Source organism: Protopterus annectens, chromosome 7.part0 (genome assembly GCF_019279795.1).
Source record: "Protopterus annectens isolate FY-2018-M chromosome 7.part0, PAN1.0, whole genome shotgun sequence".
NCBI classification, from domain to species: domain Eukaryota; kingdom Metazoa; phylum Chordata; order Ceratodontiformes; family Protopteridae; genus Protopterus; species Protopterus annectens.
In genome coordinates, this window is record NC_056739.1 from 1,998,960,747 (window position 1) to 1,998,986,752 (window position 26,006).

Genomic DNA, 26,006 nt, shown 5'->3' on the forward strand with positions numbered 1-26,006 from the left:
AGAGTTTGTTTATGGCTGGGGTCCACCAGACTGGACGCTTGCCTTTGGTACAAAGAGTCTTCGTTTTGCTTGGGATTGCCTTATCCATGCAGTCCTGCAGGTGCTGGTAGAAGGCATTTGTAAGTGATTCAGCGGCTTGAGTACTGTTTTCCGCCGGCTTGGGGGCCTTAAAGGAGACCACACTAGTCTTTAGAAGAGTGAAGTCGGCTTTCGAGAAGTTGTGGTCTTTTTTATTTCAGGTGGGGGTGGGATGAGGACCTCCAGCGAGATTAGTTTGTGATCTGATCTCACCAGTGAGGGGTATACTTCCGGTGTTGAACATTGTGCTCCCATGTTCGTGATGATGAGATCAAGTATGTTTTCTCCTCTTGTGGGGATGGTGACTAGTTGTTCCATGGCATTTGAGTTTATGAATTCCAGGAACTTTTGGGCTAGGGTGTTTGGGCTTGAGTAGTGTTCCCAGTCTATATTAGGGTAATTGAAGTCACCTAGTATGATGGTGTTTGGTGATACATTTATCCCCTCTAGTGTTTTCAGGAAGGCCATGTGAGGTTCCTGAGTTTGTGAGGGTGGCCTGTAACATGCTATAATTTGCAGAGCAGTCTTGCCTATGGTTAATTGCACCTGGATGGTCTCCGATGCATCGTGCGTTGCCACCAGTCTTGAGGTGTGGGTGTCCTTGATGAATATGGATACCCCCCCTCCTTTCTTGGTATTGTCCGGATTTTGGGGCCGTAACACATGATAAGAGGTAAAACCTGATAGTGCTGGGGTGCTCTCAGGAGCCTTGAACCAGGTTTCTGTCACTGCACAGACATCGATGTTCTCCATACTGAGAAGGGCCTCGAGTGCGTGCATTTTGAGATTTAGACTTCTGGCATTGAGCAGCATTACCCTTAGTTTTTTTCCTTTTTTGTGTTCTAGGGTGGTAGGTTTAGAATTTGAGCCTTGCCTAAAAAAGGCACTATGGGGGTGGCAAGAGCCTTTGCCAATATCCGGAATCCCAGGGGTGACAGGTGCAAGCCGTCCCTTGCGAAGCAGCGTGGCTTGTTCAGCATGTCATCCCAGGCAGACAGACATTGGATCCCCTTTGAATGAATATAAGAATGGGGTAGGAGGATGTATCCTGGAAGGAAACAAGGAAGAAATCCATAAGGGGTTAAGATATAAGAATGGGGTAGGAGGATGTATCCAGGAAGGAAACAAGGAAGAAATCCATAAGGGGTTAAGGTATAAGAATGGGGTAAGAGGATGTATCCAGGAAGGAAACAAGGAAGAAATCCATAAGGGGTTAAGGTATAAGAATGGGGTAAGAGGATGTATCCAGGAAGGAAACAAGGAAGAAATCCATAAGGGGTTAAGGTATAAGAATGGGGTAAGAGGATGTATCCAGGAAGGAAACAAGGAAGAAATCCATAAGGGGTTAAGGTATAAGAATGGGGTAGGAGGATGTATCCAAGAAGTAAACAAGGAAGAAATCCATAAGGGGTTAAGATATAAGAATGGGGTAGGAGGATGTATCCAGGAAGTAAATAAGGAAGAAATGAGGATGAGAAGGAAGTGTGTGGTATGATGAGGATGCAACACAGGAAAATGTACAAATATGGTGGAGGAAAAAAGGTGGCAGACAGACTGAAAACTTATATTCAGACATAAAAATAATGTGATATGAAGCAAAATGAGACACATGTTCTGTCAGAAAAAATATTAAAAGCAGTGAACTGCAATAGATGATTTCAGCACAACTAGTGCTAATACAAAGGAGCCTTGTAGAAAGTGTCAGTACATAGTTGGAACTGCACTATATTTACATAACAGATTACAATATACTAATAAAATTACTGCACAAAGTACAACAATAAGAAAACAAAGGAAAAAGACACTTACATCTTCTCCTGGATCACCAGGATCACCAGGATCCCCCTACAAAGCAAACATATAGATTGATTAGTAAGCATTTCAGTTTTTAGCCACTAAAAGGAGTACTGGGGGGCTGTATCTCTGTGAACTATCTCTGTTTCATATAACAATAAAAAGCACTGAGAGTCAACAACAAACACTACTCAAATGTTCTGGTCCCCAGGTGGCAGAGTTTTCCAGAAGGCCTACAAACCAAAATTACTTCCAATATATAATATTAGAGGCAACTAATTGTAAATAAACAAAAGTAGAGCCAGGAAAAATGATACAGGTGCAATACAAAAAAGGCCAACAAAATGGTTTGAGCTTCTAATTATAAAACTAGAGAAGGTCCTCAGAACCTACACCTGAATTGAGCTGGGTTGCTAGATACTCTGAAACCATCTCATCCTCTTTAGTGTACAGACTCTCCAAATGCCAAGCGGGGAAGGACAATGGAGGCCCCTTTAGGGGGCACAAACACAGGGCAGGTAGAAAACACAGGGGTTACAAACTTAGAAGAACTCTTTCTATCAGTAGTGAAGTAGATCAGCTTTGTACCAATGTCTTGAACATATCAAAACATGTTTTAACTGTGGATGAACATTCCTTGCTTAATAAAGGCCTTGGCTTTGTCCCCGGTTTCTTCATTGACGAAAGTTCCATGGTTAGTGACACCATTGAATTCTGCAGGAAAATCAATCTTAAACTATTTTTTAAACAACATGAAGCTCTGCCTGACACTCAAAGATCATCTGATTTTAGGTTCCATAAATCCAAATTCAATCCACCTATGGATAAACATGTCGCAATATTCCAACAAGCAGTAATCAAGGATTTACACTTCCAGTATGGTTCTGATCACTCTATGAAACATAATTTATCCCATAATGAACAAATGGCTCTTAAACAACTCAGGAACAATACGGACATTGTGATCATCCCTGCAGACAAATGGGGTGCGGTGGTGGTTATGGATCATGATTCATATGTCAATGAAGGATTACGACAATTAAATAATCATCATCATTATATGAAGATGGCTACTGATCCCACACCGCTTTTTCAGTCTGAAATTAATGAATTTTTGCAGGAAGCAGTGGAATCCGGTATTATTTCTGAAAAAACGAAAACTAATCTAATAGTAAAGGATCCTGCTAAACAACAGCTATATTTACTTCCCAAAATTCATAAGTCTAGACTTCAGCCTCCAGGTAGACCTATTGTCTCCGGTATTGGGTCACTAACGGAACCTATTTCGGTCTTTTTGACGGATAAATTGAAACCACTGTTAACATATGTCCGTGCCAGAATTCAAGATACAACAGAATTCCTGCAGATTGTTTCAGAAACGGAACTTGAACCAACTTGGTTAATGTGTACACTTGATGTATCATCCCTTTATACCAGTATTCCACACTGGGCGGGGCTTCAGGCCTTGGACTTTTGGTTAAATAAATCTAACATGTATCCTCCTGGGATGAACACCTTATTGCTATGCATGGTGGAACATATACTTACTAAGAACATTTTTTTCTTCCAGCAAGATTGTTATTGGCAACTACAAGGTACAGTTATGGGTGCATCTTTTGCACCCATATATGCTGACCTCTTTATGGGATATATTGAGGAGCAAATCATCTATGACCCCATGCACAACATATATTTACCTGAGATGGATATATGGAGGAGATACCTGGACGACTGCTGGCTAGTATGGAAAGGAGGTTGGGAATATCTTCAGGAATTCAAGGAACATCTAAATAACAACATTTGGGGCATTGAATTCACTGTGGAACATAATCTCAATGAAATTAATTTTTTGGACGTCCACCTGACTAGACAGTCGGACAATACATTGAAAACGTCTATTTATAGGAAATTTCCACAGTATAACACTCTTCTACATTCGGCCAGTCATCATCCTAAACATATCATCAAAAATATACCTAAATCTCAATTTGTGCGTATTAAAAGAATATGTTCATCCAAAGAAGACCTGAAGAAGGAAAGAGTGGACCTAACCAACCGATTTGTATCTAGGGGTTATGCTCCACAGGTTATTGATGCAGCTATCAATTTCAGTCATACTAAATCTCGGGAGGATCTCCTCCAATACAATATTTGTTCCAAGAATCAGGACACTGAAATATGTAGATTTGTCACTACCTATGGTAGGAACAGTAGGAATTTGGTGAACACTGTCAATAATCATTGAAATATACTTCAATCCCATCCCTTGTTGTCTGATTATTTGGGAGAACGTTGTCCTTTCTCTTATAGAAAAGGCCAAACACTGGGTTCATTATTTTCCCATTATAAGAGAATCGGGACACGCATATACAATTTACACAAAGAACACTTACAGGTGATAAACTGACAGGTATATACCCATGTGGACATTGCAGTTTCTGTGGCCATATTTTCAAAACAAATAGTTTCACCAGCAAAAACACTGGGCAAGTTTATGACATTCGGTTCTTTGGTAACTGTAGCTCAGACTGGTTAATATATCTAGCAACATGCACCTGCCAGGCATTTTATATTGGCCAAACATCTAGACAATTTCGCACTAGAATTTCGGAACACCTGGGGGACATTAGAAATAAGAGATTGACTAGTGCACTGTATAGACACACAATCAAGCATCAGACAGCCAAATTTTCTTTTGTTATTATTGATTGCATTGGGGGCAATCGCAGTTTCAAAACAGGTTGGCATCAAATTATTAATGCTAAGGAAAAAAGATGGATAATTAAATTAGGTGGTCTTTTTCCACCGGGACTAAATGATAAATTATAATTTATTTTTGGTCAGAATAATATATCATGTTTAAAAATATATATTTTTGCAACATTTATATATGTTGGTGTTAAATATATTTACATCTGTTTTCGGATGTATGACATTGTATTGATTACATTTGATATGTGATGTTAATTCCATCTTACATTATTATATTTACCTGTTTATTTATATGACAGGATATATTGCTTCGTATGCTTTTGTTTGCACAGGATTATCAAACCAGATGTTCTTCTTTTCTCACCCGGACCCAATGACATATTAGAATTCAGTTTTGGTGACTAAAGTATATCATATACCAAAATTTCTTTGCAATATATATTCATTTTCTTTTTGAAAAATATATTTATATCTGTATTCAGATATTGTTTTGGTTATATATGATATGTGATGTTTAAATCATGGAACCACCAGTATATTAATTTGTCTTTTTATATGACATGACATATTGCTTTAAATGCTTCTGTTTGCACAGGAAGTGATGTGATTTTTTTGAAATTGGAGAGTATATAAGATTTGCCTTAAACCAATATGGCGTAAAACACTACTGATGAAAGCCTTGTTTGCTGAAACCGGTCTAGTTTCAGTGGAATAAAATCATTGTTTGGAGAGAATCCTTGAGGGTGCTGGCTCTTTTTTCTATGTTTATCTAGTGTACAGATATAGTCTGGCAGTTTACAAACATCCAAAATTCAGTCAGCTGTAAAACCGCAATAGTAGTAGCATTTAGAACAGGCTTAACAAAACAGGGATATTTTATTTCCTAACACAACATAATATCGGAAAAGAATGCATGTAATATCTCAGAACATTGCAACTCTTCTCTAATGACAAAGGTTGTATGAAGAAAAAAAATGACTCTCAGGCTAACAACAGTAGAGCAGTGCTATTTTGCAATTAATAAATAATTGGCAGTAAAATAAGTTTTATTACCTTTGCTCCTGGCAGACCGTGTATGCCCCTGTCTCCTTTGTCACCCTATAAGGAAACCAAGAGAAAGACATCAGTGGATAGTTATAATACATCTTAAATCACAACATATGCTGGACAAGTTTGTTTCTTTATTAATTCAAGTTTGCAAAGAACTGTCTATTATATCAGGTAAATCTTATCACAAATAATTGACTGTTAATAGTGGACCAAAACAGATCGGTGGTGCAGTGGTTAGCATTGCCGCCTCAATGCAAGAGGTTCTCCGGTTCAATCCTCAGCTGGGGTGCCTTCTGTGCGGAGTCTGCATGTCCTCCCTGTGGTCGTGTGGGTTTCCTCCAGTTTCCTCCCACATCCCAAAGACATGCTGTAGGTGGACTGGACACTCTAAATTGGCCCTAGGCATGAATGTGTGCATGTGTGTGCCTTCTGTGGAAGGTTTGGCATTGGGCTGGCAACTCAACACTGTAAAACTCCACTGCCAATCATGAGCGGACAGGTGATCTGCTGTGGCGACCCCTAACTGGGAAAAATCAGAAGAAGAAGAAGTGGACCAAAATAGATCCATTGCAGTTGAATGAAATCCAATTTGATGTGAAGGATTCACCAGAACAACTTTAATGAATATTTTGCATACAGAAAGCTGTTTGACTGAAGGGAACTCCTACCTCCTAAAGGTGGGGAAAACCCTGGCACTACCCCAACTAATGACAGGCAACTCTAAGGTTGTGACACCTCTGGACAAGTTATAGCTTAGGTTGGGGTTGCTTTTAGTTCATCAAAATGGATTCAGTAAAACATTTTTGTTGGATTTCCCATCAGATAATTATGTTCTCTACACTCCAAAAGCTGAAAAGGAAAGAAAATCAATACTTCTGGATGGGGGTGGGAAAACATCGCCTGCTGCAGAAACCCTTCTTCAAAGACTTACTGTAGGTACGTTTTTCATAAGCTCTAGTAATGCAGCAGGCAACACCAGGAATAAATTAAAACAAAAACTCAGTAAACTTTGCATGAAAAGCAGATCATATGCATATGTACCCAGCACATATACAGCAATGTGTGCACAGTAGAGTTGATTATATGAACTAATTGGGAACTAGGGTAGTTCAGAAAATCAAACATATAACTGAACAGGATAAAAAACGTCTACAAATGTTTTTGATTAACATTAAACAAGAAAAATAAAACAAATACACTGTAAGTACAAAACAGTATACTATAGTATATTATTGTAGTACAAGCTCAAAAAACACTCACAAGCGAATACATATGTTTGCATATTCAGAGTTTATGATTTTTCCTACCTGAAAACTTTGAAACGCTGTGTTCGGATAATTGGCATTTCTGATAATTGACGTTTGGATAATCGACTCTCTACTTATAAATATAGCCAGCTTAAAGATGGTCATGTGCCCATATTAATTCTTTGGGTTGATATCTGCTTTTAAATGGTCTAAATATTAAGAATAATCTGTACAAATACCTGCTTCCATGAGCTTGCAAAATGGATTGCCTGAAGTTGAATCAGTGGAATTTGGTTAAAGAGTGACTTACTGAATCTACTTCATCAAATCTTTTATTCAATGAAAGTGAAGTGACTTAAGGGTCCGTGATATCTGCCTGCAGAGAAATATCCCTGCACCCCAGAAATACTTAAAAATGTTGAGGCACTAGCATATCTGTAGGTTATATTTAGTTGGGGAGAGAGTCTATAATAAAAAGATTCAGTGAATAGTTCCATGATCAATTTCTCTTCAAAACAGTGCACATATGGTTAGGCCCTCGGCTGTACTTAGGATAACTCTGTCATATTAAGTTAACAAAGAATGAAACAGCTGAAACCACCTAAACAAGCTTTGCTTAGTAACTGTGTAGTCAACTAATCAAAGAAACTAAGTTTTCAATGTAATTGGTTTGCCATGACTGGAACGTTCATGGAAGTTAATTGAACAATTTAACAAAAAAATGAGAAAGTTCAGACGGATCTTGTGTTTGGTTCATCTCGATGGCAATCATGCCTTTACAGAAAACAATGAAATATGACAATATGAAAATATTTCAAACATCAACAGCTTCAACAGCAAAGTATACTTTCAAGAGTGCACAACTTGTAGTTAAGTTAGACTAAGATTTTACAAAATAAGTTTTCATAGAAGGAATGTCTCCTGAATTAGAAGTTTCATGAGAAGAATGCTCCAAGCACATGGAGGGCCTGTGAAGCTGAGATGATCTTCTATCATCAGATGAAAAATGCACAGTGAAGACAAACAGCTGTGCTGTAAAAGAGTATTCGAGACCTGAGCATGTGCTGGTGCAAGGAGGTGTATGAAGACCTCAGGAAACACACGACAGAATGGTTTTAATACATGTCACGTGACTCGCATGGCAAACTGCTTACAATGTGCAACATAAGGGACCTTTGGCCAGTCCACTGGCATGGGGGTAGGGAATCTGCTTGCAACACCAGCAAACCAGGATCAATTAGTGACCCAAAAATACATGGCCTGCAGGATGTGTGTACTTGAGAGACTCATGATCAGCTCAACCACCAAATCAATGCATGTATCAGAAAAATTAAAAGTAAATTTCAAGAAATCTGTAGTACTATGCAGATAATCAATAAAGCTACTAATATTTAGGCCATGCCCTTTCCACAAGACAAAAACATCATCCACAAATCGTACATACCAAAGAATATGATCATAGAAAGGGTTCAAGGTAGACAAGATGTATTGTTCTTCCCAACATACCAAAGATAGGTATGCTTTAGCTAACCATGTTTTAAACACAGATTGTACTCATTCCTTTAAATTTTTAATTTTACAACAAATACATAGGACAAATAGGGGAGGAGATATAGAAAATTATACTGAAGAATTAGAACAAAGATGGATTATTAAGTTAAACGCAGATAGATACCCTGGTTTAAATGGTTGCACCTCATTAGTTCCTTGCCTTAAGGCAAGGCATCTTAAACATTAATAATGCATATGGTTTTAATGTTTTATCATAGTTTATGTGTAATCATTTTATATGTATGCATGTATGTGTGTTGCTGTGTATGTATATAGATATATATACATATATATACTTATGTGTGTATGTGTATATTTATATATACACTTGTGTGTATATTTTTTAATTTATGTCTCTTACTATAGATGTAAAATAATATGTGTACATGGTTTATGGACTTGAAAAAGAGTTGGAGAGTGTTTTTAAGGACTGCCTCAGTCATGTATTTAGTTGAGGTATTGCCTTCTATTAGTATTTATTGGATGATACTGCTTTAAGGCTCTGATGTCATACTAATTGCCTAAGTATTTAACCAGGTATTACTTGTATTAACATTGTCTGATAAAGCAACGTTAAGTTGTGAAAGCGCTCACCTCTCTGTTCTTATTTTGTAATAAAGTTATTGTGTATAGTTTCCAGTGTGTAACTTGGATGCCTTTATTTTTATTTTACTCTACTATTTACTTGGACACCTGAGTATACCTGAAGCCGTTTTAGACTTTTAATTTGAAATAATATTTATATATTTGTTTAGTCATGAGTTTGCTTTCTTTGTTGGTTTGCTAAGCAGGTAAATGGGCTGATCCAGTATGCATCCTTTTGTACCCCAGCCTAGGTCACAGGCAAAGTTAAATGCAATGGGTACAAGGCTGAAGTATGACACAGGCATGAGAGACGCTATAAGCATATTTTATGTCATCTGCAGAAAAAAATTGAGACTGTAGTACCTTGGAGAATTTACTTTGTGAGATATGGTGATCTCAGAGAGGACTTCATCATTAGCACATTTCCCATTTGGCTGACAGATCTGCTGTACGCCTTTTGTATTTTTGAGTAGAGTATATTGTCTTTGCAGAGATTTTGCTGGTGTACATGAATTTTAGAACTAACCATACCTTTGCAGTAAATTCTTATGCCTATATTTAAAGTGAAAAGATCTGCGGCTTTAGACTTTATTTAGTCTTCAAAACAGGACCTTCTGATTCATATTATATTGATATTTACATCTGCAACACTGTATATTACAGGTGTTAAAAATGTGGTTTAAGTTCAGGGTACAGTCATTAGTCTGTAGAAATGTTCTTTGAACTTCTGAAAATACAGTACTGAAGTTAGGAAATGACTATCTGATTTTGTGACAATACAGTGCAGAATATACTATTTAAAGGATTTTTTTTCTGATTATGGGATCTCACTTGAATTAGGTAAATTGAAATACCCTCCATGCAGTCTGATTGCAAATGTCCAGTCTTTAATGTTATCCTGTAGTACCATTATGCTAGTTAAAATTCCAAATATTAAACCTTTTGGAAGATGTCTTTGACCTAGAAGGCGGTTGATGATGGTCCTTACTGGCCAGTATTACCTTGCCTCACCAAAGGTCAATGGTTTATTTATTCATTTGGTAACTGGGGAAGCGTATTTTCTGCTCAATGACCCTTAGAGCTGTAACCTACAAGTTGGTTGGTAGATAGTTCTGCTCGTCTATCAAACCACACACACATATCCCTAATTAAATAGCCACCTTCCTGCCAGCTTAACCTTTTGCCCTTTCTTAAATGATTAATTCCTTTAAATGTTTTTCTCTATAAGCTATTGTACTGTACTGTTGACATAAGTCTAAGAGTGTAACCTGAACATGGAATATTATTCACTGGATACAGTTCTTCTAAACTCAATACATTTGTCCTTGTAATACAATGGAGGACTACGTAGCCTTGTTAGGTAACAAGTAATATTGTGAATTTATTTAATTTATTTAGCTGACATTTGTTTACCATGAAAGTCCAAGTGGGTATAAATTCCATTTTCTGTAGAGGTATGGGGAGAAAAGCTCCCTATACATTTTTAACCTACATAATATTAACATACTAAATATAATGCAATGTAATTTAAAATGACGTAAATTGTAAGGTGGGCAGCTATTTATACCTCCCCACAGTGAGACTAACTTTTCTTCAATAAGAAATTCAGCTCTTTTCCTGTCTGATTATCATTTGTTAATCCTGCATCAGTCAGTAAAATGATCTTCTCTTCTTCACCCCAATATCTTGTTTTTTCCTTGCATTTTCAGCCCCTGCATCTGCCAATTGCAGAACGACTATCATCCAGGCAACAGTAAGGGGATCTTTTTGCTTTGCACATTAGCTTCTTATTTGCTTGTCTTCATAAGTGCTCAAGGTATGTGCATGCAATGTGCATGGCATGGGGAACATCAGCCAGTCACTCACGTAAGACATGTAACCCTTCAGTAGCTCTGACCCCCATGTGTTAGTCTTCCAGTGCCTACTGGGTATGCAATGATGGAAGAGATTTCTGAGATGGGGTTCCTTCTAATCCAAGGAAGAAGCAGGCAGGCAGGCAGGCAATGCTTCATCATCCTTTTCCATCCCCAGCTGGTTCCAGTAATGCCCAGGTCACAAAATGAACCCTAGTTGTCTGAGTCATAGCTACAATCCTGTCTCTCAATGCCCACCCTTTTGGTTAAATTAACTGTAACTTAGACTATGGAAGAAGTGCTAGTTTTCAGTATTCAATATGGCTTTCAGTAATGACTGACATATGAATGCTTAATATGATTTATAAGCATGATCTCTACACTGTAAGCTACTCCCTTGCCTGATAATTTTTTTCTGGTATTGTTTCAACGTCGGTGTTCAGCACCAAACCTTTGTGAGTGCTACTACCCTTAGCCTCTACTTACTAATGTGATTAAGATGGCAAAAGCCAGGCAGGTGTTTTTGAACTGATCATACAAAGTTTAGAATAATATTAGGTTTGATGGGTTTTGTTTAGTCTGAATGGAAATCCAAGCTGCCTCTTCTGTGACCTGCCCAGACCGGCTCTACAGTATAAAGGGATAAAGCCCTGATTATGATCAAGACAACCTAAAGTTTCAGTAGAGACTTGAGGGCTGAAGGCAGTGGGTAGAAAAGGACGGGGGTGAATTGTCAGCATTAGCTCACTCATACTGGACAGAGTGGGGTGGTCCCAGTCCTTCATTATGACACCAGCAAATAGAGGTTTACAGGTAAGGAAAGGCACACAAAGACCAATGTACATGGGCTTGTTATTACCAAGCCAGTAATAAAAGCCTTGGATAGTTCTCATCAGCATGAGAGTGAAAGGGTGCCCACGCAGTGACAAATGTCCACATCTGTTACCCAGAGGTAGCATTAGTACCACACATTGAAAAGCCCTCAGATTCTGCAATGGTTGATGGAGGCAAGGGCACATACTACCTTTATGGTTTCCTGGATGACAGCCCCTCCATTTAGGTCTTATCCCATATTGGGGACTCCCATGTGGTGGCGGATCTAATAGGTTAAAGACTTAAAAGGGGGCTTGAAGGTTGGAAAGCAAAAGGACAAATCAACAGAGGATAATCTGGTCATACCGGGCTGAATATAGGTTTAAAATGACACAGGGGTTAGGATCTGGTTCCGCCTTGTTTTTTGATATACCACACTACTGACATATTGTCTGTCTGTATTGCAATCATACCTGGTGATAGAAGTTCTGGAATGCCTGCAATGGCAGAAGCATGGCTCTCATCTCTAGGACATTGATGTGCAAGTGGTGCTCATGTTCCTGCCAAGTTCCTTGGACGGTCTTTTCCAGATAATGCCCCACCCACCCTATCTGGGAAGCCTCCGTGGTCACTGTAGCTACTGGTTGAGGGAGAGTGAACAGTCTTCCTAGAGTTATCTGCGTGGATTGAAGCCACCAGCATAGGCCATTCTTGCAGGAATCTGTAATGAAGATCTTGTGGGACATGGGTAACTCTTGCATGGACCACTGAGTGAAGAGTAGCCACTGGATGAATCTCATATGTAGATGTGCCAGAGGTAGTAATGTTATAGCAGCTGCCATAGTGCCTAAGACCTTTAGAACAAACTTTGCCTGTACTTTCTTTTTCAAGAGTAAGATGGACAACTGATGGCACAGTGTCTGCACCCTGTCGTGAGGCAGTTTTTCTACCATGTCTTCTGTGTTTAAGTCTGCTCCTATGAATGTAATATGCTGTGATGGCAACAAGGCAGATTTTATGAAATTTATGGTAATGCCCAGTTCCGAGCATAGATGAATGGTGGTGTCTCTTGCTTTGTTTAGTAGATTCTCGGTGGTTGCAGTCAGGAGCTAGTCATCTAAGTATGGAAACACCCAGAATCCTAGATGCCTCAGATGAGTCGTGACTACTGCCATGTATTTGATAAATACTCTGGGGGCTGTAGTTAGACCAAAAGGCAGAGCTCGGGATTGGTAATGACTGGCTCCCAGCCAGAAGCGTAGATATCTCCTGGATTGTCTGTCCATTTTTGTATGGTAGCACGCATCCTGAAGATTGACTGAGCACATCCAATTGTCTTGTCCCAGAAAAGGAAGCATAGACTGCAGTGTCACCATCTGGAACTTTGATTTTTTTAAGGACTTATTCAGCCTGCTGAGATCCAAGATGGGTTTCCAGTCCCCTGTTTTCTTTGGAACTAAAAAGAACCTTGAGTAAATTCTGGATCAGATTTGGTCTGCAGGGACTTCTTGGATGTCACTTTTTCTTAGCAACCTTTGCATCTCTAGGGTTGCTTGATCCCTTTGACAGGGTGGAATGTCTGGGACTGATCTTCTTTGTGGGGGTGGGGTGGAGAAGGGTATGTTGCAGCCTCTGGATATTATTGACTGTACCCATTTGTCTTGAGTGATGTTTAACCAGGTTTTTGGGTACAGTGATAGTCTGCTCCTGATTGCCGGGCATATGGACAGAGTTGAAGTTCTGAAACCTTCTTAGCTGAAGTAATGGCTATGAAAAAGACTGTTTTCCAGGTTAGAAATTTTAGTTGGCAAGATGAAGCTGATTCATGTGGTGGGAGAATCAGAGTATTCAGTACCAAATTGAGGTCCCAAGGAGGTGGTGGTTCCCTTATTGGAGGCCTTAGTAAAAATGTACCTCGCAGGAAAGCTTTGCACAATCTGTGAGATATTATTTTTGATCCCATGTCTCCTATGTGGTAGTTAGATATGTCGGGTAATTGTACATGTATGGTAGCTGCTGCTGCACCTTCATTAAAATTTTCTGCTAATAAATCTAAAATTATACCTAGAGGGGCTGTGAAGGGGTCTATGTGATTCTTGGAATCCCAACAAGAAAACCTTTTCCATTTGCTAGCATAAAGCTTTCTAGTTGTCTTCTGAGATGAAACATTTGTGTCTCTCTGCAGGGGATATGTCTGGAAGCCTGGCTAAGATTGGAAGTGGAGCAGCCTAGATGTCAGTTTGAGGGTTTGGATAGGTGGATGAAGCATTCCTGACTGATGAGTCAGAAGATCTGGTGCAGGGTCAAGAATCCATGGCTCTTCTCGGAGATGGGGCCATAGGAAAGGAAACCAGATTTGATGAGACCAGTGCAGAGCAATAAGTATTAACCTGCAACTCAATGATTTGACTTTCTGTAGGACTTTGGGGATTAGTGGAAATGGAGGAAAGACATAAAGGAGCCCCGGGTGCCAATCGTGAATAAGTGCATTCCTTGGTGACTCCCTGAAGGGGGGGGATTAGGGCAAGGTAGCTGCTGCATTTGGTGTTCATGGACGTGGCAATTTACTGTTTTAGGGACCACTCGTGAGGCATTTGAATTGCTCTGCTCAATTTGTCTGCTATCACACTGGATTTCACCGGAATATGCATTGCAATCAGAAGACATTGAGAAGAGACTGCCCATTGCCATACTCTCAACACAGGGGTTAGGATCTGGTTCCGCTTTGTTTGTTGATATACCACACTACCAACATATTGTCTGTCTGTATTGCAATCATACCTGGCTGGTGGAAGAGAGTTCTGGAATGCCTGCAATGCCAGAAGCACGGCTCTCATCCCTAGGACATTTATGTGCAAGTGGTACTCGTGTTCCTGCCAAGTTCCTTAGACGGTCTTTCCCAGATAATACCCCCCCACCCTACCTGGGAAGTGTCCATGGTCACTGTAGCTACTGGTTGAGGGACAGTGAACAGCCTGCCTAGAGTTACCTGCGTGGATTGAAGCCACCACCATAGGTCTTTCTTACAGGAGTCTGTAATGAAGATCTTGTGGGATATGGGTAACTCCTGCATGGACCATTGAGTGAAGAGTTGCCACTGTAGGACTCTCATATGAAGATGTGCCAGAGGTACTAATGTTATAGCAGCTGACATAGTGCCTAATACCTTTAGAACAAACTTTGCCTGTACTTTCTTTTTCAAGAGTAAGATGGACAATTGATGGTACAGTGTCTGTACCCTGTCGTGAGGCAGTTTTGCTACCATGTCTTCTGTGTTTAAGTCTGCTCCTATGAATGTAATATGCTGTTATGACTACAAGGCAGATTTTTTGAAATTTATGGTAATGCCCAGTTCTGAGCATAGATGAATGGTGGTGTCTCTTGCTTTGGTTAGTAGATGCTCTGTGGTGGCGGTCAGGAGCTAGTCATCTAAGTATGGAAACACCTGGAATCCTAGACACCTCAGATGAGCCGTGACTACTGCCATCATTTGATAAACACTCAGGGGGCTGTAGTTAGACCAAAAGGCAGAGGTCAGAATTGGTAATGACTGGCTCCCTGCTGGAAGCATAGATATCTCCTGGATTGTCTGTCCATTTTGATATGGTAGCACACATCCTGAAGATTGATTGAGCACATCCAATTGTCTTGTCCCAGAAAAGGGAGTATAGACTGCAGTATCACCATCCGGAACTTTGATTTTTTTTACAGACTTGTTCAGCCTGCTGAGATCCAAGATGGGTTTCCAGTTTCCTGTTTTCTTTGGAACAAAAAGAATCTTGAGTAAGTTCTGGATCAGATTTGGTCTATGGGGACTTCTTGGGTGACACATTTTCTTAGCAACCTTTGTATCTCTAGGGTTGCTTGATCCCTTTGACAGGGTGGAATGTCTGGGACTGATCTTGTTTGTGGGGGTGGGGTGGAGAAGGGTATGTTGTAGCCCCTGGATATTACTGACTGTACCCATTTGTCTTAAGTGATGTTTAACCAGGTTTTTGGGTACAGTGATAGTCTGCCCCCGACAGGCTCCAGAGGGGGACAGACGGGCATTCTTTTAGGAGCGCTGGAAGGGTCTTCCAGAGAACGTATCTCTGTCACCCTGATTTTGCAGACCCCCCTCTGCTGCGAGGTCAGCATCTTGCATTGTTATTTCTCCCTCTGTCCCTGGGGGAAAATTCACCATATGTATCTGGCGAAGCTCTTTGGGATTTACGGAACCACATTTTCCTGCCCTTCTGGCCTTTGGGATAAGGCCTGGTAGGGAGGGAAAAACGTACTCCCATGGCACACAGAGTTTTACCTTCTTGTTCACACCTGGTCAGAGTCCCTTTAACTTTTGACCCGAACAAGGATGAGCCGTCAAAAGGGGCATTAAAGAAGGAAGGCTTGAATGCTCAGCAAACTCACAAAGGCGCATCCAGGAATGCCTCCTCAAAGTGATTCCTGTACCAGCTGCCCTACTCGCACCATCGGCTGCATAAGAAATGAGCCACATAGAGGAGTTGACTACTGAATTTAAGGTAGCAAGCTGGGCGGTCACCTCATCTGGAACCCCTCCAGCTGTGGAACCTTGGAGGGTATCTTTAGGAGATCCCTCTGAAGTCTGGTAAAATGGGTCAAATAGTTCAGTGACTTGAGCGTAAAGACCGCTGATGAGAGGATATGCTTCCCATACCTGTCCATCACTCGAGATTCCTTATTTGTCAGATGGACAGATGAAGTCTCCACTAACTCCTTTTTAGTGGCTGCCGCCACCATAGCATCTACTGGGACACCTTTGGTTAAGAAATCTTTGTCTGATGGTGCAGTTATAAATTTGTTGAGCCTCCTCGGAACAGGTTCCACAGATTTTAGAGAGCCCTATGCCCTTTGACTAACAATGCTGAGGAGCTGGTTGAAGGGTGGAGACACCCAAGAGGTGGAGGGTGGTATACGGACTCATTCTCAGAAGAGGTAAGGGTCTTCCAGTCACTTCTCTGCTTCAGGATCTCTAGGATGTCTGAGAAGGAGACATCCTCAGAGGGTGACCGTGGGGACCCTTCTGAATCATCTAAGTCTGTATTTGAAGTGACAGACTCCTCAGGGCAGTCTAGATGTTTCCTCTTACATGTTCTCTTCCGAGGGACCTCTCCAGAGGGGTCCTCTGGGGAGGTTTCAGAAGAGAGTGACATCGGTTCTCTACACCTGGGGGGGAGGGATGGTAGAGAGGCAGACACCGGCACTCTTGAGGGAAGAGTGCTTGGATCCGACAATGGAGCCATCAAGGGTGACAGCACACTCCTCATGACCTTGAAGGCACCACAACCTGGGCCCGAGAGAGCCCCCAGTTCCAAAGAACCAGGAGACTTCTCCCATATCAAGGAGCTGGGCTTCTTGGCTGATGTAGGCACCGAGCTTACCCACGCCGATGCCCTGAGAGGTAGATTCAGATCCGACAAAGGTCCGATCCAACTTTCCTCCCCGGACCCAACGGGGGAGTGTCAGCTCCCAGACCCTTCGACAGAAGATGGCTCCGAAGAGTTTGGAGCAGAAGTCGGGACTGAAAAACCTGGGGTAGGTCTCGGACCTGACGGTTCCACCACAAACACATTCAAGCACTCCGACACCAAAACCACTCGGGTCAGAGGAGGAATAGAAGAAGGGGCAGTGGCAGTTGTCAGTTCCAATCATTTCTGGGCTGGACTCGAAAGGATCTTGGCCAGAGCTGGAGTCAGAAGCAACCTCTTGGCCACCTGATCCACATTGTCATCTGACAGACTCCTGGAGGATTGAGAGGACGGGGTTGACGATTTGATGCTTCCAGCCACCGACTGCAAAATAGGTGACTGTGGAACTGAGGAACCCAGCTCCAAGGTTTGGGACTGGCTCCGTCTATGGCTCCTAGTCAGTTCTGAAGAAACTGGTAGAACTGAAGGAGTTGTCTTTTTGGGCTCGAAAGCCTTCAGGTCTGAAGTCATGTCTTTAGCTAACTTCTTTACCAGCTCAGAAGTACGAGCTGAGGAGGACGCTGTTTTAATTGACTTATCCGATTTTGGGGATTGAGAAGATTTGGAGGAGGTCTGGTTCCCTTCTAGTGCCTCAGAAAAAGGAACTTTAAGCAATCCCCTGACTATAAGCTTGTTTTTGTGTTCCAGCAGGAACCTGGAACTAAAACCGTGACAAATGCAGCACAAGTCTGGAAGGTATACTGCACCCAAACAGTAGACATAACTAGTTTGCCCATCGGTTAATGACATTTTTTGTGAACAGGAATCACACTTTTTTAAGTCTGACTGCTTCACTTCTTTTCCTTCCTTGGACATAATGGTAAGCAACAACAACAAACACTACACAGGAAACTAGATTAATTATAATAACAAGGTTTACTATGAAAAACTATCAAAACTATTAAACATACCATATTAGTAAAGAGTAACTGTAAATATATATATTCCACTTTACTTTTTTTTTTTTTTGAACAGTCATGCAGGGAAAAGAAAAAGTCTAGAGGAGAGGTCTCTAACTAATAAAAATGAAACACCAACCACTGACCGAGAAAAAGAAATGAAATGCAACGTTAGCGAACTCAGCTTTAATCTCCGCTTTCACCCAAAGGGCTTCTTCAGAACAGAATAAAAATGCATAACGACTTCACAATTTATAAGAAACACAAACTAATTAAACAATTAATTATTCTATCAAACAAGTAAACAATTGATCCTGAATAACATGGAAACCACTATAACAACAATACCTATAAAATTATAACAGTACATAAAAACTGCATTTCATTTATTTATCTTTAATTTACAATATTTAAAAAAACATTTGATGTTAATAACATCTTTCAAGCCAGGCTTTTTGTCAACTTGTAATTTAATCTGCCATTTGGCTTCCTTCTGCTCTAAATAATTCTTAAAATCACCTCCTCTCATATCAGGTACACCTTGTTCCAAGACGGAAAAACAAAACTTTTTAAACCCAAGACATGTAGAACTGTGTTTGTACAAAGCGTTATTAATGTCTTTCCTTTTAATGCTATACAAATGTTGTCTCATTCTTTTATACAAATTTCTAATAGTCATACCAATATAAAATTCTTGACATTTGTCAAACACAGCAACATAAATGACTCCTTTGGTTTTATAACTAAAAACTCCAGGAACAGGTATAGTGTAATAAATGTGTGGAAGTGCGACATACATACCTTCTAATATATATCTGTGCATGGTGCATTCATAACATTTATATATACCTCTATTTTTCTGACTACTAGGACAATTATAATACATATCATCCCTTTGTCTCTCAAACATTTTCTTTAAGTTACAATTATTCCTATACACAAATTTTGGTTTGTCACCCACACTATTTAATAAATCTCAGTTTCCCTCACTAATGTTCCAGTTATGTTTTATAACATTGCCTATGTTGATATTATCTACCGTCATGTCCATGCTAAAACATAACAACTCTTCATTCTTTTTAATATTATTCATAGCATTGTTCTTACAGGAGAAAACTATTCCCTTCTTTAAAATAGGGGGAAAGTTTGTTTCCCTCTCTTTCCAAATGTTATTTACCATGTCTCTCAATATTTTTTCTTTATATCCTCTTTCCATAAAGAGGATAATAATGTATTCAAATTCAGTAGCCAGTAGATGATCTTCACTAGTCATCCTACTGGCACGAATTAACTGGCCTCTTGGAATGTTATATTTAATGAATTTTGGATGTTGACTAGTAGCATGGACATAAGTATTCTTAAAGGTTTTTTTCTATAAATGCTACTAACAAATTTCTTGGATCCATCATCCCAACTTAACAACACATCTAAAAACATAATAGAGCTACCTTTGTCTTCCACCACAAACTGTAAGAAGTCTGACTTCTCATTTAATTTATTGACAAATCTCATGGCATCATTTAAATCTCCTTCTATAATACAAACTAAATCATCAATAAACCTTTTATAATAAATAATATTAAATACACCTTCTAAAGTTTGTAAAACAGACTGTTCCCTCCATCCCATAACTATATTTGTGAAAGAGGGTGCTACTGGAGAGTCCATCACTACTCCTCTAATTTGTTTATAATACTTCTGGTTAAACACAAAAAAATATTATTTAAAAGCATTTCCGGACATTCACAATAAAAAGTAATAACTGTATTGCTTAAATTAGTATATCTGTGTAAATAGGCTCTAACATACTCTATATGCCTGTCATGAGGAATGCAAGTGTACAATGATGTTACATCAATAGTAAAGATCACCTGTGATTCAGGATCAAACATATTTTCACTAAACAATTTAATACTATTTAAAAAATCCCAAGAATACCTTATATAAGAATTCATTTTCAAAACCAGTGGATTTAATAATGCATCAACCATTAAGGAAATACCATAAGTCACATAATGGGGAGTTGCAATTATTGGTCTAAAAGGAGGCTCTTTAAGACACTTATGGGTCTTAGGAATACCAAACAAAACTCCCACTTTTGGATGTTCAACATAACAAAAATTATATGACATAGAATCCAATTTCCACACATTAAATTGTCATAAAATCAAACACATATTTAAAACTAGTGATGTCATTAAACTTTACTTTAGCATATTCACTTTCATTGCTAAGCATATTTTCCATATTGATAATGTAATCAATTTGACTGATAACAACAAGCATGCCTCCCTTGTCACTCTTCATGATTCTTATTTCTTTATTATTAACTAATTCGTTTAAAGCTGTTCTCATTTCAAGAGATAAATTATTATGGCAGTAATTCACAGGGGAGCTTAAAACTTCTCTCAACTCTCACAAGCCGCTTCAAACACTTGCAGAGTGTGTGTTAACATGGGATTATAACAAGAAGGTTTAAAAAAACATTGTCTCATTACATTTTACATCTTTCAAGATATAAATTAAACTTATTTTCTAGTAAACTTTTTTAAGTCTAAAATTGTGTCAGTAACATTAGCTCTTTTCGTAGGAATAAAATTTATTCCTAACTTTAATACTTTAAAATGTGCTTCATTAAACACAACACTGGATAAATTTAAAATGTCACTGTCTGACCTGTTAACATTTAATCGTTGTTGGTCGATGAATCTGATGTTATTCTCCCTTTTTTCTTGGATGTTTACAGTTTGTTGTTGTCTCTGCTGTCTCGGTTTCTTTTCGGGAGCTAAAAAAACGTTCTGAAATGCCCTCGCATTGTTGTCTCCATTGTTGGCCACTGAGTGTAAAACACTTCCAGCTAAATTGTTCTTCGTAGATGCCACCTCAGGCTCCGATACACTGCTAAACTTGCCATCACTAGAAAAAGCATCATTTACTATGGCCCCTGATGTAACTTCCGTTTGATGAGCTGTACTTCCCCATGTCTTTTGCTTAAGGTGGACTGATTGAAAAAACATTTTTTAACACCCACACCTAGGTTCTTCTTCTTATCAGTATTTAAAAACCAAGATTCTGTTGTGCCCATGTTGTAAGCTGCAACATCATGTTCCAGCTTCCTATTTTTTCTTTGAATTAATATCTTTTCATGATGTGCAATGTCAGACATTAAAATCGCATGTTCCACTCTTTCACAAAACGTAACCTTAAACTTTGATTCAATAATTTTTTCAATACTGGCTATTTCTTCCTTAAGACTACTCATGATGTTACAGTTACGTTCAATAAGCAGTTTCAAAAGTTCTATGCCAGCATTATTGAAAAGTTGTTGCAGTTTTTCAAAAAAATAACTCTTTTTCATTAAAAAAGACTTATTTTATCTCTCATAAAAGACTTTTAAAAATACTTATGTCCATGCTACTAGTCAACATCCAAAATTCATTAAAAATAACATTCTAAGAGGCCAGTTAATTCGTGCCAGTAGGATGACTAGCGAAGATCATCTGCTGGCTACTGAATTTGAATACATTATTAGCCTCTTTATGGGAAGAGGATATGAAGAAAAATATTGAGAGACATGGTAAATAACATTTGGGAAGAGAGGGAAACAAAATTTCCCCCTATTTTAAAGAAGGGAATAGTTTTCCCCTCTATGAACAATGCTATGAATAATATTAAAAAGAATGAAGAGTTGTAACATTTTAGCATGGACATGACGGTAGATAATATCAACATAGGCAATGTTATAAAACATAACTGGAACATTAGTGAGGGAAACTGAGATTTATTAAATAGTGTGGGTGACAAACCAAAATTTGTGTATAGGAATAATTATAACTTAAAGAAAATGTTTGAGAGACAAAGGGATGATATGTATTATAATTGTCCTAGTAGTCAGAAAAATAGAGGTATGTATAAATGTTATGAATGCACCATGTGCAGATATATGTTAGAAGGTCCGTATGTCACACTTCCACACATTCCTTACACTATACCTGTTCCTGGAGTTTTTAGTTATAAAACCAAAGGAGTCATTTATACTGCTGTGTGTGACAAATGTCAAGAATTTTATATTGGTATGACTACTAGAAATTTGTATAAAAGAATGAGACAACATTTGCACAGTATTAAAAGGAAACCCATTAATAATGCTATGTACAAACACAGTTCTACATGTCTTGGGTTTAAAAAGTTTTGTTTTTCCCTCTTGGAACAAGGCGTACCTGATATGAGAGGAGGTGATTTTAAGAATTATTTAGAGCAGAAGGAAGCCAAATGTCAGATTAAATTACAAGCTGACAAAAAGCCTGGCTTGAATGATGTTATTAAAGTCAAATGTTTTTTAAAATATCATAAATTAAAGATAAATAAATAAAATGCAGTTTTTATGTACTATTATAATTTTATAGGTATTGTAGTTATAGTGGTTTTCATGTTATTCAGGATCAATTGTTTAATTGTTTGATAGAATAATTAATTGTTTAATTAGTCTGTGTTTCTTATAAATTGTGAGGTTATTATGCATTTTTATTCTGTTCTGAAGAAGTCCTTTGGATGAAAGCGGAGATTAAAGCTGAGGTACGCTAACGTTGCATTTCATTTCTTTTTCTCTGTCAGTGGTTGGTGCTTCATTTTTATTTGTTTTTGTGACACCTTTTTGCATTTTTGGTTTATTAGGTCTCTAACTAAAACAACGGTCTCTAGCCAGAGGAGATGTCTCTAATTGAAATGACGAAACCTCTTTAGGAAGGCAAAGGAAGTAGAAAGGGGAGCCCTCTAATTTAAACGGAATAAGGAAAGAAAAGGCAAACCCTCTAACTTAAATGGGTTCATTAAAGATAAGAGAATGTTTTTAGTGAAAATGGGATAGGGAAGGAGCTTTAGGCCTAACAAAAATGATGGCCAGCCACAAACACATGCAACAAGTGAAAAACTAGTAATTCACCACAAGGTGAGATCTAAAACAGTAATTAACTACAACAACAATATTTATCCAAACATATTATGGAAAAACTGAATAATATTGAAAAACTATTTTCACTTAGCCTGAGCCTAGTGAGTGTTTAGTGGCAAACGAGATCTGGGTAATATTCCCTAAGCATGATGGGATAAGATATAGTCTGAGCCAGTGGAAGCTCTCGAGCTTTAGTAATGGCCAAGTCGGAACCCAACCAACAAGAATGAAGGCAAGATGGGACAACATAACATCAGATATTATACAGGTGACAAAGGTATACTGGACTTTGTGCATGGATAAGTGTGGATGCATTCATTAGAATCACCCCTCATGGTCACATCAGGGTGTCAGATCAAACACCAAAAGCATCAAGACCTAACGTATGATGCAGACCATTAACGTTTAGCCACTCTCTGACTAAAAGCAGAGCCACTAATGTCAGTTTCCTCTGGACTGGGGACACTGACATGATGGTGCCTTATTTCAAGGCTAATGAAAATAAGTAAGGGTATGTGGCTACATAGGAAATGACCACTGGTGGAAGACACTAGAAATAAACAAATAAAATAGCAATTTGTTTGTTTGTGTCTTTCGGCTTTTCCCGGTTAGGGGTCGCCACAGCGGAACTCTGGTCCGCTAATGATTGGTAGTTGATTTTTACGTGCCAAGTTACCAGCCCTGCCGCACAACCTTCAACGAAGGTATGCCCATTCACGCATGTCTCCACGCAGAAGACGCTCTAGCTGAGAATCAAACCGGACAGCGTCTTACTGTGAGGCGACAACACTACCGTAGCACCACCACCGCGGGATAAACAAATAAAATAGCAATAATGAACAGAAAAAAAAACGTATTTCACAGCAGTGCTGGTGCAATAATAATGGAGCGACAATTCTTGTGATAATGTAGCACATACCATGAATTGAAATGTATGGTCCACCAGCTTTAACACCTATAAACTGGCAGACTGAAGACTGAGATTATCAAGAAGACCACACCTTTTCAGGCTGGCAGAGCTACGATGTGTGTTAGGGTTACAAGCTGCTAAAGAGCTTTATACTAGGACCCTAGCTTCTATTTCTTCAATCATCAGTTTGTATTTTTTTCACTTTGACTACAGTTCTGAGACCACCTAAAATTCGTATCAGTGTCTAATGGACTTACCTAATTGACAAAAAATAATATATAGTATCACAGACTGTTGATACAGTTTAACTATTTCTCTGCTGATGCCTATATTTGCTTTGAGTAGTGACCCACATTTCATATTTTAGAATTAGAAGTGATAGCCTTCCATCTTTATTAGGAAGAGACATACTCATCTTGGGTGTCATCTTACAAATGAACCAATAAAAGTTGACCAAGTCCTTATTGTGGTCATGGTGATAAACACTGAGATTGCCCTTAGAGTAACTTGTAGACATCTTGATTTGACAGAGTTCACAGATGTTCTATGTACATATACATATTTGCATACGGTGTTCGTGGGAGTGTTAAGCCTTCCTTCTCAACTTGGGGTGATTTAGACTACTGCTGTCATGGGAAGTTAATTACTACATTCTAGGGTCTTGTACAAATAAATGATAAACCAACTAGAAGTGAAAATATTCTGGGCATAATTTGTAGCATTAATGATGATATCGATACCAGACATGACGTACCAGCATTGTTTGGAAGTGATTATGCAAAAAAAGAATTTTTCATAACTTTTAAAACTCTTGTAATGACTGAAACACTGGATGGAGTAAGTACTATCAACTTTTTAACTTGTTCAAAGTCTACTTCAGGGCTCAAAGGCAACTAAACTTAAGAACTGGAAGTCAGAACTTGTTAGAAATGTTTCTGGTATGTGAAAAGTTATGAAAACAAAGTTATACCTTTAAAACTATATATATAAAATACAATCCTATGAAAACACAATTGTGTCTTTTAAAACAATATAAATAAGACTGCAATCCTGTGGAAGCATTGCAGTCTATAAATTGCCCTTTGTAAATAAGAAATGATTAAGAAGAAAAAGAAACTTTATGAATGGTGCAAAACAAATAAATCGTCCAGTGTTAAAAATCAATATAATTTGCTACATAAGGTCAAAAAGAAAGGGGTCACTCAAGATACTATTGAGCAAATTAAAGACAATAATATGCATGTTGTTAAGATGAGAGAGGGCCTACAAAAGGATAAAGTGGACCCCTTACACAAGAGTTTACTCTTAATGCAACGGCCAAATTGTTTATTAACTATGTCAGTAAGTTATTTTAATCTGTTAAGAAATAGCAACAATTTCAGCTGAGAACAGGTCTAGTAAATTACTCTCAAGGAAGTTGTTCTCCTTGTGTAATCTTTCCATAGATAACAAATCTAGGATATTCCCGTCTGCATAACTTCTCTACTCTGGAATCCATCCATCCGTCCACAACCCCTTTTTCCAATTTCTGCACATTGGGTCAGGGTATCACTTTAACAGTGACAATCATCTTGACCCAACGTTCACACCACCAGGTGGCTAGCACTGCCACAGCTGTTCTTCTCTACCACACATATGCATACACACTCACACCTATGGCCAGGTTGAAATGTCCAGTCCACCTATTGCATGTCTTTGGAATGTGGGGGGAAACCAGAGCACTCAGAGAAAACCCACATGAACATAAGGAGGACTTGCAGACTCTCCACAGAGGGCATCTCAGCTGGGAATCAAACCATAGATCTTGTTATGAGGTGACAATACTACTTGCTGTACCACTATGTCACCTAAATGGAAATATCTCTGGAATTTATTTAGATATACAAGTTTTGTTTTTACACAGGACTCTTCTACATACCAGATAAAGATGTTTCTAACAACAGAGGAGAATACATAATTACTTTCAGCACAGAATACACTCATCATTCACTGTTCCCATAAGTTAATTTCAGGTACTGCAGCACTGGAGGGAACATGTCAGACATGATTTCACTCAATTTTTATACCTCTTACACTG

The 26,006-nt window shown here is 38.8% G+C and overlaps 1 protein-coding gene across 3 annotated transcripts in view; it reads right to left on the bottom strand.

The window, feature by feature from the left end:
• LOC122807296 (collagen alpha-1(VII) chain-like) overlaps positions 1-26,006 on the bottom strand; it is a gene marked incomplete at its 5' end in the record, with an annotated part of 1,562,855 nt that overhangs the window by 526,837 nt on the left and 1,010,012 nt on the right. For all 3 annotated transcript variants that reach the window (XM_044078425.1, XM_044078422.1, XM_044078423.1), the window contains 2 exon segments: positions 1,888-1,923; positions 5,638-5,682. In XM_044078425.1, the coding sequence (XP_043934360.1) occupies positions 1,888-1,923; positions 5,638-5,682 (81 nt within the window).